The 16927-nt window shown below is 34.4% G+C and overlaps 1 protein-coding gene and 1 long non-coding RNA gene across 2 annotated transcripts; one reads left to right on the top strand and one right to left on the bottom strand.

The window, feature by feature from the left end:
- Positions 1 to 5022: 5022 nt before the first annotated feature.
- On the bottom strand, positions 5023 to 5826 carry LOC125594726. The gene is made up of 2 exons (XR_007329971.1): positions 5721 to 5826; positions 5023 to 5384 (listed from the first exon to the last, which is right to left on the bottom strand). It is a non-coding gene; the product is annotated as an uncharacterized LOC125594726 (long non-coding RNA).
- Positions 5827 to 15922: 10096 nt separating this feature from the next.
- LOC125594725 lies at positions 15923 to 16441 on the top strand. The gene has a single exon (XM_048770813.1). It carries the CDS (start codon positions 15923 to 15925, stop codon positions 16439 to 16441), a length of 519 nt encoding a protein of 172 aa, XP_048626770.1.
- Positions 16442 to 16927: the final 486 nt, after the last annotated feature.

Here is a 16927-nt window from a genome sequence, read left to right as displayed (position 1 = left end):
GAAAAAATTTAAATTATATAAATATATAATGAATTTTAAAATTTTAAAGTAATTTAAATGAGTTATCCGAACTCGAACCGAACCCGTGTAAAAATCCGAAGTGAACCCAAACTGAAATTTAGAAATATTAGAATGAGGCTGAAATTTTTGACCCCGGAAACCCGAAACTCAAACAGACCTGAACCGAACCGATTAGGTACAAGATAGATAGTTTTTTCATAGTAAATGGACTTCCAAAATTTCTTAAAAATATTAGCCCATTACTTTTTTTTCTCTTGATATACTGTTATCTATTTCCAAACAAACCTATTTTTTAAAACTACAATCTATGTTTCCAAACAAACCTCTTTTTGAAACTGTAATCAATGTTCCAACAAACTTGTTTTTAAAACAATCTACTAGATTTTGAACCCCGCGACGGATTTCGCGAAATTATTTATATTATAATTTATGTTTTAATTAAAATTACGGTTTATTAAAAATTTTTATAAATTTTGATTCGTTTCCATTTTGTATTTTTTTTGTTTGGTTCTGGTTCGGATGTGGGTGTTGGGTTCAAGAAATATAGTACTTGTTCAGTTTATTTTTGAATTTAAAATATGTTTGAATTTGGTTATTTGCTTTTTGGTTTGGATCCAATAACATATGTTAGACATTCTGTTTTTAATTTAGTTATTAAAAACTTAATTAACTGAATAAATAGTGAACAACTTTCTTAAACTGTTTCCAGAAAGAGAATGGAAAGTAATTAATATATTCTACATATAAAAAGAGCAAAACAAGAAATTAATAAAAGAAAAATATTCATGAAAACGTTAAACTAAAAATCTGTTTAACAATATAAATCTTATTATAATATTTCAGTGTAAAAAATATTGTGGGTTGGTATGATGTTGTTGCCTGTTGGTATAGTGATGTCTCTTCTACGACCCCCAAATAAATATTCCAAGGTCAGTGTTCATTTATTTTTCAACAGCATAGTCTAAAGCTCTCTCTAGACACATCAAGATATAAAAATTAGTTTTTTCTATTTCTTATGACAAATGGCAAGAGGGTTTGATGATTGTGTCCCATATTTTGTTTTTACATTTTAGGTTCTTCTTTTCACATTCTTATTGACTTTCTAATTGTGCAATTATGGCAATTGTACTTTGATGTCTATGTGTCCCTATATAATTTTTTGTCTCTTTTTAACAATTTGTGAGGTTCTTCTTTTTACACTATTGTAGATTTGGCTTGTATTTTCTATGTCACACTATAAGTTTTTTTCGTACTAACGATTATATGTGAAGTTTTATAATAATTTTAATAGTCAATAAAATTGGAGATGAATAAAGAAAAAATAAAAATAAATATAGATTTAAAATATTTTATTATTGACAACTAAAAATAACATAATTTTATACTTTTTTATTAATTTTCTATTATTTATTTACAAATTAATTTATTTTACTTATTAAAAATCAGAAATAACTAAACTAAAAAATAACTAGAGTAAGACCACATAATCTAAACTTAATAATCTCCACAATCACAAGAAAAAATAGAATACTATAGTAACTAGTACTCAATAAAAGTCTGAAACACAAATGAACGCGATCAAGCACCAATCCAAAATACCAAAAAAGGATTGAGAAAGAATACTCACCGGACCAAAGTCACCACGAAGCAGGAAAACACATGAATAATGCACAACCACCAGCTAAAAGGTATGAATCACCTCACAAACAAAACAACCACATACAGGAGCCCATGCCAACGAAGAACCACACACGCTCTGAATAGAAGAGACCAAAGCAAAAAGACTAACTCCACACACCTATACCAAAGAAAGCAAGAGAGAAGAAAATCAACATAAGGGAGGGAGAATGAAGCCAAACCACAGAGAAATCTGGGCTCAAGTTTGAGATAAGAAATAATATTCCAAGCCACAAAAACATACACGAAGGAAAACACTATCCAAACCTTGAGTGGCATATATGTGAAATGGAGAGCCATCAGAGACACAACCAGCGATGAAACAGTGCAACAAGATGAGAGAACAAAGAAAGAAAAAGAGACTACACAAAATCCGCAAAACTGTGGAGCCATCCTCGAGCTATGAAGAGAACATAAAAGTCAGATCACAAAAAACCAGTCTTGAAACCAAGACTAGCAGGGACTATCACGGCAAGCCAACTACGAGGAAGACAACTAAACTTTGATCCAACCCAAGGAGATGTAGTTCCTAACATTAGCCAAATCTAAGGAAGAAGAGGAAAAATATTGACCAGAACAGCGTACAACATCATGAGAAACAACCGCACAACTGTGGAACTCATAAAACTGATCTACACAAATAATCAGATAATCTCACAAGAGAAGAAGAAGAGGAAAAAAAGAGCAACAAGGTGAGCCTTTTCCGGTGGTGGTAAGAAACACCGCATACCGGAAATGTAAATAAATACATAGATGGTGATGGCTCAAGTCAAAATATGCGGAGGACGAAAAAAACATCTTATTAGAATGTTCAATGTTGTTAAAAAAAGAATAATGTTAAAAAATGTGAAAATATGAAATACAATTTTGATGCTGAAACCGTTAATGTTAGAATCAACAAATGCTTAAATTCAAGTGATTGAAATTCAAATGCTTTACATTAGAAGCTCAATTTGCAACTAACAAATACTACTATACATACAACAACACATTATTGAAAAGACGAACACATAATATAATCTATAACCTAATACTACATAACACAATAAAATATTAAATCATACTCTTCACAAATAAATATTGACCACATAATTACATATCCAAAAATATCATATTTAACCATAACAAAATAATATCCGCGCGAAGCGCGGACAACCCCTAGTTAAACATAAACAAAAAGTAAAAACTAATTGGCTATTTTTAATAAAACTGGTACCGAGTTTTCACTAGATAAATAGTAAGCACTAACCAAAACACGTGGTTTTGTCACCAGCTATAAATTATCATAAACTTTAAATTCATCAGAAACCCCATGTCTTTTATTTGATATTGTGTTTTAAACTTTGAAAAAAAAACTCAAACCTTGACAAAAGAATAACGTAGAAGAGACACATAAGCTATTGTTTCAAAAAAAAAGGACACATAAGCTATTAAAGTACTAACCTAGAACGTTGGATGATGAGGAGCTAGCACAGAAGTTGAAGGTCTCTCCGACGCATCCTACGCCCACCACCAGCACGCACCACGTTTTCACTTTTACGTGCCTGAAACTTTTAAATTTCACGAAAATAAGCCCATCAAGCCACCAAAAAGAACATATACAAACTTGACAAAACAAAAATTTATAATGAACCATCAATGAAACGTTACCATCGATCTTCCCACATCCAAATTAAAAACTCTACTTCAGTTTAGATCGAAAATCTCAAGACTAAATCCATCTCCACTCGAGAATTGCTTTGATTTTTGCTGTTGATGGCTTTTTGTTCAAAGTCTTTAACGATGACAGATGAGCTTGTGTACTTTTGAGTTTAGTAATATGTTTAATCTAATAATTAGGTGAATGTGTATTAAACCCTCCTCCTAACGATGATAGATGAACGTGATAGTTAATAAAATTTTATTTTTTATACTAGGGTCGGCCGTCCTACGGGCGGGATATACTTAAAGAGTTGTGGCATTGGTTGTTATGAGGGTTTCCAATTGTCTTCATGTTGTTTTCTTTTACAAAAATGATTCCGTATTTGGGCGTATTGTGGGTTGTTAATATTTGAGTTTGGAATATTGGGTTGTGGGCATTTTTGTGTAAATATAAGATTATTTATTTTTATGTTGAAATTATAGGTCGTTCGACATGTTATTGGAGTGGAAGTGGTGATTATTTGAAGTTGCATTTCTTATTAAAAATAGAATGTTATACTGAATGAGAAGAAGTTAGTAATGCAAATCTAATCAAAATAAGAAAACATTGAAACTGGAAAGTGTGAAAATATGTAGTGGCCGATAAGTGTAGACACTTGCCATCATCGTAAAAACCAACACCGAGAACTTTTCCATCTGTTTATAGTAATAATCATGATATCGATTTCTAGATTATTGAGATGACATTTTTTTGGTGGCATATTAAAGATCACATTAGTTCCATAACACTTCTTTTTCAATATAGAGACATCGCATAAGGAACGTTTCATCTATCTCGCAATTTGTCAGTTCCAGCCATGTCGGTTTGCTGTTTCTATCCATAAATTTCATGCATTACTCATATTCTCATGTGCATAGGAAAAATTATGGCATAGAGATAGTTACCTTTACCACAATTGTTGTTACAAACGGATTTCAAAAGATGTAAGCTTGGTTTTTCATCAGACAGTACACATCATTTTGTCCCTGTATAAAATATATATATATATATATATATTTAAATATATAGCAGTAATTGATCTCTAAATATATACTTAATTACTTACATATTTGAGTTAATATGTAAATTTAAACTTCCCACTCGGGATGTAAGCTTCTAATATTTTAGTTGATTTTGTTTTAGTGGATTGGGTTATATATTATGTTGAGCAATTATTTTCATGAATTATTTACTATATATGCTATTTAAATATTGAGAATCATCAAGATGTTGACTAATTTGCATAACTACCATGCATAGGTTATGATCTTTGAGTACAACAGTATTTTTTTGTTAAGAGATGATTTTTTTTGTCAACATTAAGAGAGGAATTAATTTATTTTATTTGCTCTTTTATTTCTTATCGAATTATTTTGTATTGATGTAAACTTTACAACTGTTTACCTTAATCTCCATTATTACAATTACGTTAGTTTATTTGAATTTGAATGCTAGTTATTTTTTCACTTTTAAGACAAAGGCATCTCTTGCTAAAATTATAATAATAAAAACTACATCTTTTGTGGTAATATATTGGTGTTTATTGCGCATATATATTTTTTGACTGCCGCATATATATTTTTTTTACTGTCTCCAAAATAATACAAACACATACGAAACCAAACATCTGGTTAACAAAAAACTTCATAACAACATAATTACTAAAGTTACCATGTGTACCAATTATACTCGAACAAACGAAAACCAGAACTGAATAATTAAAAAGTTGCAAGACAACTACTTTTTCGGTGAAGGGTGAAAAGTTAGGAACTGGAAATGGAATTGGGAAATTTTGGCCAGCTTCATTGTCTCCATCGTTGGAGTGATCAGGATCCTTTATAGTTTCTTCGTGTTGACCAGTTGATCAATTTGCGGAGGAATTGGTTCGGACACTTCTGAACAGCCTTCGATTGTTGCAGAAGCATCTCACCTATTGGTGTTATCTGGACCAATGTTGTTTACAATTTGGTTTGAGTCCACAGAGAGATTAAATGCCCCTCATCATCTAAATACCAACAAAGCTTGTTTGAGTCGAGTATAAGCAGATGGAAAAAAAACTCAAAAGCAAACAAAATAAACCATTGATTAGAGATATGATATCATCTCATCTCAAAGAGAATTAACGTGGCAATAAATTAATGGGAGAGGCTTCTTCTTGCTACTGGTTGGTTTTAAAGTCGCAAGTCCATATCTTTAAGAGTAATAGCTTTCTAAGAATTGTTGATAACATGCAAATCAGGTCCCACAGTATCAAGCATACCCAAAGAACCCAAAAAGGACTCTAAACAGGCACATGAAAAAAAATCAAATCCAAAGATCCAAACAGAAGGAAAGAACATACAGCAATTTGCAGATTATCAAGTGTCTCATGGTGATAATCAGCGTCACTAATAGAGCCACCGTTAGGACCGAGAGCCACTGTTAACTTAGTCAACGCAGGGAAGAAAACTCTACGAAAATACATCAATGAGATTAGAGAGGCACTACAAAAAAATCCTTCCATGAAATATATAGAAGGAGGAAAAATAAACCATCTTGAGAGAAAGAGAGACACTTCCAATAAATCAATCACCACCGACTTAGAATCACGCCGGTAAACTCTGAAACCACCGGCAAATAACAATGCTAATTCAAGCTAGCCGATGAAATAGCCTTTAAATCAAAGCTTCCAGCATCACTAAAAGACCTATCGTGACACACAGACGCATCGCTTCAAACCCAAAGAGAGGCAAATACCCAATTGCAAACAAACCAACTGAAACCAGCAGAGAAGAACGTAGAGCGATGGTTAGGAAGACCTACCTCCGCCGAACTCTCCATTATAATCTCTCCTCATATCCTCTTCACTATCATCAATGGCTTTTCATTATTCTTACCGCCTTCCTCCTCCTCTATCCTCCATCGCCGCCGCTTTCCTCCTCCTGTGACCCTCCTTTACGAAAATTGGAGTTTTAGAGGCGAGAGCTCAAGAGGATTTTCCCATTGTGCTCTACAAAAGTTTTTAAAGCTAATATGATGTGAAGAACAGAATGATGAAGTTTACAGAACCAAGATTCACTATTTATATATGTGGATTCACCGACTGGAAGCAGTGAGCATTAAATAAAGAATCATGGAAGGAGTGGAGGAGATGAAGTTAAGGAGAACTTTAATGATTTTAGCCAGGTACGAAGAATCATGGAAGGAAACCGTTTACATATATTCTTTTTTTTCGGAAGAAGCTCAGGCGTCAAAATGTCGCCGTAGAAGGGAGAGGTGAGACGAACTCCACTTTTCCGCATCATTAGATTTAGGGTCTCTTATAATGGGCTGTCGGGCCTCCTAAACAATCAAAGCCATCAAACACTCAAAAATAAATGAAACGACGCGAAGTGAAGTGGACACGTGGCCCCGACGTGGAGGCCCTAGGAAAGAGGTAAACACTCCTTTATATAATTAGACTAGGAGTTAACCTGCGCTACGCGCAGAGCTATTTTGATTTTCAAAATGTTAACTATATAGTTTTTTTTTACATTGTATTCTAAACAACAACAAAATTCTGAATTATATGTTTGTGTGAATATATATTTTTTTGGAAAAAACGGAAAACTATACTTTTTCAGATAATGTTAATATAGGTTTTCATTTCTTATATTATATATTTACTTATTATTTAGTTTTTCTTATATTGTAGGGCAACTCTCTCAAATATATTTTTAAGTTTTTGTCACAAAAATAACATTGAATAAGTAAAATGACCAAAATAGCCACTTTTTATTTTGAAAATTTAAATTTTTTTTTTTAATTTGAAATCCTATCCTCAAAACTTCCCTTAACTCTAAACCCTAAATCTAGATTAGTTAACCCTACGGCATAAATGTATTTTTCCTCTTTAATAAACTTCTTTTTGTCATTTTTCTCATTAAGGCTATTTTATGACAAAAAGTTAAAATGACCAACTTAAGGAATTTCTTTATATTGTATATTTATTATTTATTTTTTTGCTTTTATATCAAATGGTAAAGTTATAATAGATATTTAATGTATATTTCTATGTCTTATATTGTATATTTACTTATTTATTAACTATACATTTTCCATTTAACTATACATTTTTAGATAGTGTATATATATTTTTATATTGTATATTTACTTACTATTTATCTTCTATTTTTGTTGTATATTTAATTTTTCTAAATTTCTTGATTTATATCAATGATAATATTATGATATATATTTAATGTAATATTTTTATTTTTATATACAATATTTACTAATTATTATTTTTTCTTATATTTTACTTATTATAATATGTAACATTTCTATCTCTTATATGTAATTTACTTACTATTTATTTCTTCCTATATTGTATATATATTTACTTATAAAAGTATTTGTAAATAATAAAAATGTAAAAATACATTTTTCAGATAGATGTTTGATATTAGTTTTTATTTCTATATTATGTATTTACTTATAATTTATTTATTTTATATTGTATATTTACTTTTTATCTAATATTATGATAGATGCTTAATGTAATATTTTTATTTCTTATACTTAATTATTGTTGTCAAAAAAAATATGTTTAATATTTTAATATTTGTAATATATAATTTATATTTTCAAATTCAGGTCTCCATTAGGCTCTCAGTTTGGTTTCAATATTTCTTTTCCAGAGATATATACATGTTCGGTATTATGAAATTCTTTTCCATTTTGATTTTTTTTTTTCAGTTTGGTAGTTCAATTTTGATTTAGGTCTTTGGTTTAAATATTGGATAATTCAGTTTTTGGATAAAAAATATTAGATAGTTCAAATATTTTTTAATATTTTGAATAAATATACTCAGTAATGTTTTGTAGGTAATTAGGTTTTTATATAGTATTTTCAGGATATTCAGTTATTTGAAATTGAATATGTTTAATATTTGTAATTATATAATTTATATTTTCAAATTCAGGTATCCATTAGGCTCTCAGTTTGGTTTCAATATTTGGTCGAGAGATATCTAATATGTTCGGTTATTTATGAAAATCCTTTCAATTTTTTTTTTTTTTTCAGTTGGTAGTTCTGATAAATCCCCCCCCCCCCATTTCTTTTCACAGATCTTAAGGTTGCCTCACAGCTGCTTATGATTTTTATACCATTCCATTCCATACCCCAACGATCAAAACTAGACTGAGAAATTTTTTTTTTTTGGAGGAGTCAAAATTGGCTCATAACTTTGATTGAAACCCAATATTGTCAGTACATCTTTCTTATACTGATCATTGAAGTTACAACTTTTGATGTGTAATTTATTAGAAGAACCAAATTTGATCTAGTTTATGAGGACCCCAAAGATATAGAAAAAAGTGAGAAGATATAAGATGGGTCTTTGAAGATCGATCACATTAGCTAGCTATGGGTCCTTTCACAGAACACAAGTGTTGTGAGTTATTGAGATACTAATTAATTATGTTTTAACTGGAACTCTATTTTCACATAGCATAAACAAAAACAGATTATAGTTTGATTTTATGATTTTGGTTTAACTGGAACTCATAATTTTTGATTTATGTATGATCTAGTATGTATTGTACTTGAGTTACAAATTCAACTTACACCTTTTATATACGTTGTATGATTAGTATGTTGTAGTTGGAACCAAGTACAAAACCTGATATTGTAAAATTTAAAACCTGGAAGATAAAAGCACCACTGAAACTAAGAAAATAAAGTATATTTACCAAAATTTACCAAATATATATTATATACTAAGTAAGTATATTAATTAAATATGAATATAAGCTACATATATTTATTTATAAAAATTAAGTAACCAAAAATATACTATTAAGTCATTATTTACCAACATGAAAGTTTCAAATAATTAATGATTATTTTGTAATATGATTTTAATTTAACAAGTGAATAATCAAAATATAAAAATAAAAAATAAAAAATAGTAATTATAAAATAGTTTAAAATTTTACTTTTGCTCGTGACGCAGAAAACCACCTAATAGAATAATACAAACTCAAATTCCTACCATTCATTACAGAAGCTTGACATGTTTGAGTTGCATCAGTTTTCTCTTATCTGATAAAAAAAAAAAAACTGATCCAAGATCTGTTGGATCAACTAAAAGTCCAATGGCCTTAGTAAATTATGAACAAAATGACATGGTCAAGCCCAAATAATTGCCAAAGAAATGAAAAAAATAATGTTTGTCCCACATCGGACAACATCAACAAGTCTGAGTAATATATATATGCCCTTGTATTATTATTACTCAAACGGCTTAGAGAGAGAGGAAGGCACTCCACGCGTGCGCCGCCGCCGTCCGGCCGGCTCGGGTGGGCGTGGGCCTTGGGTCTTGGGTCTTGGGTCTTGGTGGAGGGCCTCCGGCCCAATAAGAATATTCTTTTTGGACCAAGTTAAGCTCAACGTTTTGCCATTTATTCCCGAAAAAAACAACATGCATTTTATTTTAAACAACACGTAGTTCGTTTAAACAAACACGCTATCTCTCTTCTTGACGATAAGCTTAAACGAGAAAGATCTTGCGGAGAAAGTTTTGTAACGCCTCGCCTCCGAGATTCTCGCGAGATTTCCGCCAACGTGCGCACGTGCTGCATCAGTTATGGAAAGTGGCTCGTCTTCTCCTCTTTATAAACTCGTCTCCTCCTTCATTTATGAGAACGTTTTTTCACAACCAAAACCAGCAAATCCTATAGCGTAAGTTTAGAGAGTGTTTCGTAGAAATATTAGTTCGTTAGAGGTTCTTCACGAGTGCGCGTGATAACCTATCATGGTTTTATCCTACTCCTATTCGTACAGATCTGTCGCACTAACGGAGCGAATATTAAGAGTTAAGGAAAGAGATTCGTCTCGACTCCATGGTTTCATTTTCGTTACAGTTTTGAATCGTTTATATATTTCCTTAACATCGTTTATATTATATCGTTTTTTTGATCCGGTTTTCCGGCTTCTACAATCTTAACTCTTAATACGCTTTCTATCTAAAGCATTTGATCGGATTGAAGAACGATCTATAAAAACGGGTTCTGGAACCGTGTTTGCGATTTGCTTTCTAGCACTTCCGCGAAACGTTTGTAATTTATCTCATAAACGGTTTGCGTTTTGCTCTGTAGCACTACCGAAAAACGTTTATTCATATATGATTCATACAAACCTGTTATGGTTTCATTCAAAAGATGTTTGCGATTTACTATATGCTTATCCGCGAAACGTTTCTATGTTCTTTTGAAAACGAGTTTGCGATTTGCTTTATAGCCCTTCCGCGAAATGTTTCTTTGTTTCATAACGCTTTGCAGATTGCTTTCTAGCATTATCGCGAAACGTTTTTGATACATTAACAAAATGTTATTTACATGAATCGTTTTCAATAACCGCTTTATTAAGCGAGTTTGTGAAACATTATAAGTCTATACAAAACGATTTCTGCGAACGCTTTTAAGAGTTTGCAAAACGTTTTTCTCAAGACTTATATCGATATGATTTGGTTCAAACACCAAAAATGAAAATCGATTTTAGACTATTAGTTTTTGCTTAAAAATAATATGTTATTTGTTGATTGGAGTACTAATATGTCTTCATGTTTTCTCAACAGAAAAATGACGAACGATAACAACACCCCCATTGACACCACAGATGTCAAAACTCCACTCAACGTTGCAGCCACTGATGCAACTGTGACAACCTCTGAAAACATCACAGCGTCAACCGCTGCAGCAACAACAAGCACTATCCTCACTGCGGGAAATGCTGCTGATGAAACCACTCGCCGTAGCCTATTCGGTGCTGGTCTTTATCAGACGGGCTCAGTTTCAGCAACCGCAAGTGGTCCGGTGGCAGTTCAAACTCCTCCGGCTGTCCTAGTGTGTTCACTCAAGGACTGATGCCAGACAAGTTTGATGGCAAAGGCTTCAAAACGTGGCAGAAGAAGATGATGTTCTTCCTGACAACGATGAAGCTGGACAAGTTCATCCAGGAGGACAAGCCCCTGATTCCGTACGGGATTGATGATGTTCACAGTCTTGCAACTGTTGACATATGGGTGCATTCCGACTTCATCTGCAAAGGTTACATTTTGGGTCGTCTCATTGACCCATTGTACCGAGTCTACTGTGAGATTCCCACTGCGAAAGAGCTGTGGAGATCACTGGACAAGAAGTACAGAGGTGAGGACGCTGGCTGCCAGAAGTATGTGGTTCAAAGTTCCACGACTTCAAAATGGTGGATTCAAAACCCATCATGGATCAGGTGGAAGCGTTTCAGCTCATTTGCCATGAAATCGCTGCTGAAGGAATGTCCATCTGTGAGACATTCACAACTCTCAGCTTCATTGAAAAGCTTCCTCCAAGCTATGCGGATTTCAAGAACTACTTGAAGCACAAGAAGAAGAAGATGGGGCTCGAGGAGCTCATCATGAGGCTTCAGATGGAATCCAGAAACCGAACTGCTGACAAGGTCACTGCTAAGGAGCACAGTGTCAACATGGCTGAGCACAAAGGCAAAGGAAAGGCACACGCCAATTCTCTGCCAAGCCTTCCAAAACTGCTGCAGCCCTGAAGGCTTCTGGAAAAAACTTCAAGAACAAAGGCATTGAGATCAATGCGAATGTGGAGAAGTTCAAGGGGAAATGTCACTACTGCCACAAAGTGGGGCACAAGACTGTTGAGTGTCGCAAAAAGATCAAAGATGAGAAGGCTCAGGCTGAGGAGGATCTCGTTGCTGTGGTGACTGAAGCCAACATGGTTGAAAGCAACAACCCCAAGGAATGGTGGTATGACACTGGTGCAACCACCCACATTTGCACCGATAGGGCGATGTTCAGCACCTATCAGAAAAGCGAGACTCAGGAGAAGCTCAGGATGGGAAACACTGCAGTCTCCAAGATTGAAGGACGTGACAATGTGATTTTGAAGATGACATCTGGACGTGAGGTCACTCTGACGAATGTGAAGCATGTGCCTGACATGAGGAAGAACCTGGTCTCGGGAACCTTGCTCAGCAAGAATGGATTCGCCATAAGTTTTGAGGCGGACAAGCTCGTGATTAGGAAGAATGGGATGTATTTGGGAAAGGGTATGTTAAGGGTGGACTTGTCAAGTTGAATGTAATGACAGTCCTTCCGAAAGTTGTAGCTCCAAAAGTTTCAATGAATAAGAAAGAGCCAGTTGCTTATTTGGTTGAGTCTTTTAATATATGGCATGAAAGATTAGGCCATGTAAACTACAAATCTATACAAAGATTAATGAATTTAAATCTAATTCCTAAATGCAAAACAAGTAAACAAAAATGTGAAGTATGCGTACAGGCTAAGCTCACAAAAACGCCATCACCTCGTGTTGAAAGAACTAATAAACCTCTAGATTTAATTCACACCGATTTATGTGATTTAAAATACATACAAACTAGAGGTGGGAAAAAGTACTTTGTGACCTTCATAGATGACTGCACAAAATATTGTTATGTATATTTATTACATAGCAAAGACGAAACCTTAGAAAAATTTAAAGAATTTAAACTCGAGGTCGAAAATCAGCTTAAAACAACTATTAAAGTAGTTAGAAGCGACAGAGGAGGCGAGTATGATGGTCCATTCAATGCATTCTGTAAAGAACATGGAATAATCCATCAAACTACAGCTCCTTACTCACCAGAATCTAATGGAGTTGCTGAACGCAAAAATCGAACTCTAAAAGAGATGATGAATGCAATGTTGCAGGAATCTGGGTTACCCCAGAACATGTGGGGGGAAGCGTTGCTTACCACTAATTATATCCTCAACAAAATTCCACACAAAGTAACTGGCAAAACTCCATATGAATTATGGAAAGGTAATTTACCTTCGTATAAATACCTCAAAGTGTGGGGGTGCTTGGCAAAAGTTGCGGTACCGCCACCAAAAAAGGTCACTATTGGACCTAAAACAGTGGATTGCATCTTCATCGGATATGCACATAACAGTAATGCTTATCGATTTCTGGTACATAAATCTGCAATATCAGACATTCATGAAAATACAGTCATGAAATCAAGAAATGCATCTTTCTTCGAAAATATTTTTCCATATAAGGAAAAACAAGGTTCAAAACGAACTCGAGAAGAAAGAGACAATGACAAAAACTCAGAAACTGAGACAAACGTCGAGATTTCTATAAATGATATTTCAGAAAATGAAGAAAAAGATGAACCTCGAAGAAGCAAAAGAGCAAAAAAGAAAAAATCTTTTGGTGAAGATTTCCTAATGGCATTTTTAGTAGAAAATGTTCCAAAAACTTTGGCAGAAGCCATGGCTTCACCAGAAGCTCCATTTTGGAACGAAGCTGTCAGGAGTGAATTTGATTCTATCATGCAAAATTATACATGGTACATAACAGATTTACCACCTGGCTGCAAAGCATTAGGAAATAAATGGATAATGACACGAAAACCTGGTGGAAAATACAAATCTAGGCTTGTAGTTCAAGGATTCCGACAAAAGGAAGGTTTGGACTATTTTGATACATATTCTCCAGTAACGAGAATAACATCAATAAGACTGATGATAGCAATCGCAGCCTTAAGAGACCTAGAAATCCATCAAATGGATGTAAAAACCGCTTTTCTAAATGGTGATTTAGAAGAGGAAATTTACATGAAACAACCTGAAGGTTTTGTCGTTCCCGGACAGGAAGACAAAGTATGCCGACTTGTAAAGTCACTTTATGGACTTAAGCAAGCTCCTAAACAATGGCACAAAAATTTGACAATACAATGATGTCAAATGGTTTCAAAATAAATGAATGTGACAAATGCATATACTACAAAACTACCAAAAATGCGTATGTTTTGCTATGTCTATATGTAGATGATATGCTCATTATTGGAAGCAATAAAGACATTATCAATCAAACAAAAACATGCTCAAAGGGACATTTGAGATGAAAGACTTGGGATTAGCAGATGTAATTCTCGGGGTTAAAGTCACAAGAAATTCAAACGGAATTATCTTAACCCAATCTCATTATGCTCAAACAATATTAGAGAGTTTAAAAATTACTCTAATAGTACGGCAAAAACTCCGTTAGATCCCCAAATGCACTTGACAAAGAATTCAGGTGAAGCGGTTTCACAAAACGAGTATGCACGTGTGATCGGAAGTCTCATGTACTTGACCAATTGTACTAGACCAGATCTAGCGCATGCAGTAAACGTACTTAGTCGATATACAAGTAATCCAGGTCATACACACTGGAAAGCTATAACGAGGGTACTCAATTACTTCTACACCAAAGATTTTGGGCTTCACTATGGTAAAGAACCAGCAGTTTTAGAAGGATACAGTGATGCTAACTGGATATCAGATTCTAAAAACTCAAAATCCACGAGTGGATATGTCTTTACACTAGGAGGAGCAGCAATATCATGGAAATCTACCAAACAAACAGTGTTAGCCAGATCAACCATGGAATCTGAGTTCATAGCCTTAGACAAAGCAGCAGAAGAAGCTGAATGGCTTAGAAATTTTTTGGAAGATATTCCTATGTGGGAGAAACCTGTGCCAGCTATACGCATACATTGTGATAGTCAATCAGCTATAGCTCGGGCTCAGAGTAATCTCTACAATGGTAAATCTCGTCACATCAGAAGACGACATAAAACCATTAGACAACTTATCTCAACTGGTGTAATCACAATAGACTACATCAAATCGGCTGACAACCTAGCGGATCCATTTACTAAAGGTTTGCCACGAGATTTTGTTGCTAAATCATCAAAAGGAATGGGTTTAAAGCCTATAACAAATGAGGATGCTTGATTGCAACCCTACCTATCATGACTGGAGATCCCAAGACGTAGGTTCAAAGGGAAAACAAAATCAAACAGAATCTAACCAAAGCACTTGAGACAAAGTTGTCTCTTCCCAGCTCCTAAGATGATAAAGTGCTAAAGAATGTGAGAAGGATAAGCATAAGCTTTTAATGATTCCATAGCTTCTTAAGCGGAGTATTCCTCAATACTTTTCATGGTCAATCACCTAATGAGTGTGAAATGTGGCCGTTTCTAGGAGAATGATATGTAAGGCTATATTCTCTAAGTTCACTCATGAAAACCAGGAATAGTTCAGGGCCACAATGAACACAATAGAGAACTAAGTTCTACGAGAAAATGAAGCTGCGTTATGCCTGTTGTCTCGGTCTACATAAAACACCGGTTGGTTCAAGACAATCGGGTCCTCTCATGGCTGGGTAGCCTCTTTGATGCATGGCGTTGGCATTTTGCGTCTCCATGATGATCTAAAACCCGGTTGCATCTGATGCAAATCAAAAATGCATCTTGCTGCCTCCTCTTGTATCTTTGCCTCATTGCCAAACCCAAATCGTCACCAACGTGTCCTTGTCCTCACTATCTCCAGAGGAGGAAGATTGTGTCGTGGCTATTAAGTTCATGGGACCCCAACTCAGCTACTGCCGACCCTCTGCTCAAGGCAACTCCAAGTGGTTCAACATCAGGATCGCAAACCCTGCTTCTTCTCCTCCCGTGTCATGTTTTCCAAGAAACATAACATGTTTCGCATACCTGGAGCTGGCGGCCAACTCATTGCATCATGGGATCTCTGCGAAGACAAGCACACACCCAAGTTTCAGGAGTTGCGATATCATTTTCTTCCAGAGCCGACCGAAGCAGAACGTGAGGTTATGGATACATGTCTCACGAGCGAACACATGGTGGAATCACAATCCACAGGTGAAACCTTTTTGGTCAAGTGTTTCAGACAGACTATGGACGGTATTGCCGTATTGCAAACAAAAGGTGTAATGGCGTTCAGGGTAACCCCCAAGGGAAATTCAGTGTACACTCAAGACATTGTAGATCTCACCATTTTCATCTCAAAGGCTGAAGCATTCTGTGTCCGTGCTAGCTCGTTTCCTGGCGTGAGCCCTAACCATGTCTATATCTTGGATGTCATGGAGATTTCATTTTTCAAGCTTCCTGATTCTTCCATCACAACTCTTACTGAAAGAATCATGTCCCTTACGTTTTCCACCTCAAAATATAGAATATTAAGTTTGGGATTGAGTTGAGTCTAGAGTCTTGTCTTTTCTTTAAAAGCTTTCAACCATCAAAATAAAATATGTTTTAGTTTATGCTCTGTGAGAATAGAGTTCCAGTTAAACAAAATTAATTAGTATATCAATAAGTTACAACACTTGTGTTTTAGACATCATGTTCACCTTCTGGTAAATTAAACCCGACAGATATAAACTATGAGTGGTTCAAGGCTTAAAAATGCCACCAACTCAAACACAGTGAATTTTCGCAAACACTCTCGATAAGTTTTTCTACTCTAGTCATGATTAGAATAAGTATAGGTTTTTAGAGTCTTTCGAGTCTGCATTTAGTCTGCATATGTTTAGAGTCATTTCTATTCATGTGGGGATTGTTGGATCAGCTAAAAGCCCAATGGCCTTAGTAAATTATGAACAAAAATGACATGGGTCGCAGCCCAAATAATTGTCAAAGAAATGAGAAAATGATATTTGTCCCACATCGGACAACATCAACAAGTC

The sequence above is a fragment of the Brassica napus genome, assembly GCF_020379485.1.
Source record: "Brassica napus cultivar Da-Ae chromosome C3 unlocalized genomic scaffold, Da-Ae chrC03_Random_8, whole genome shotgun sequence".
NCBI lineage: Eukaryota > Viridiplantae > Streptophyta > Magnoliopsida > Brassicales > Brassicaceae > Brassica > Brassica napus.
This window is presented reverse-complemented; position numbering and strand designations above follow the sequence as displayed.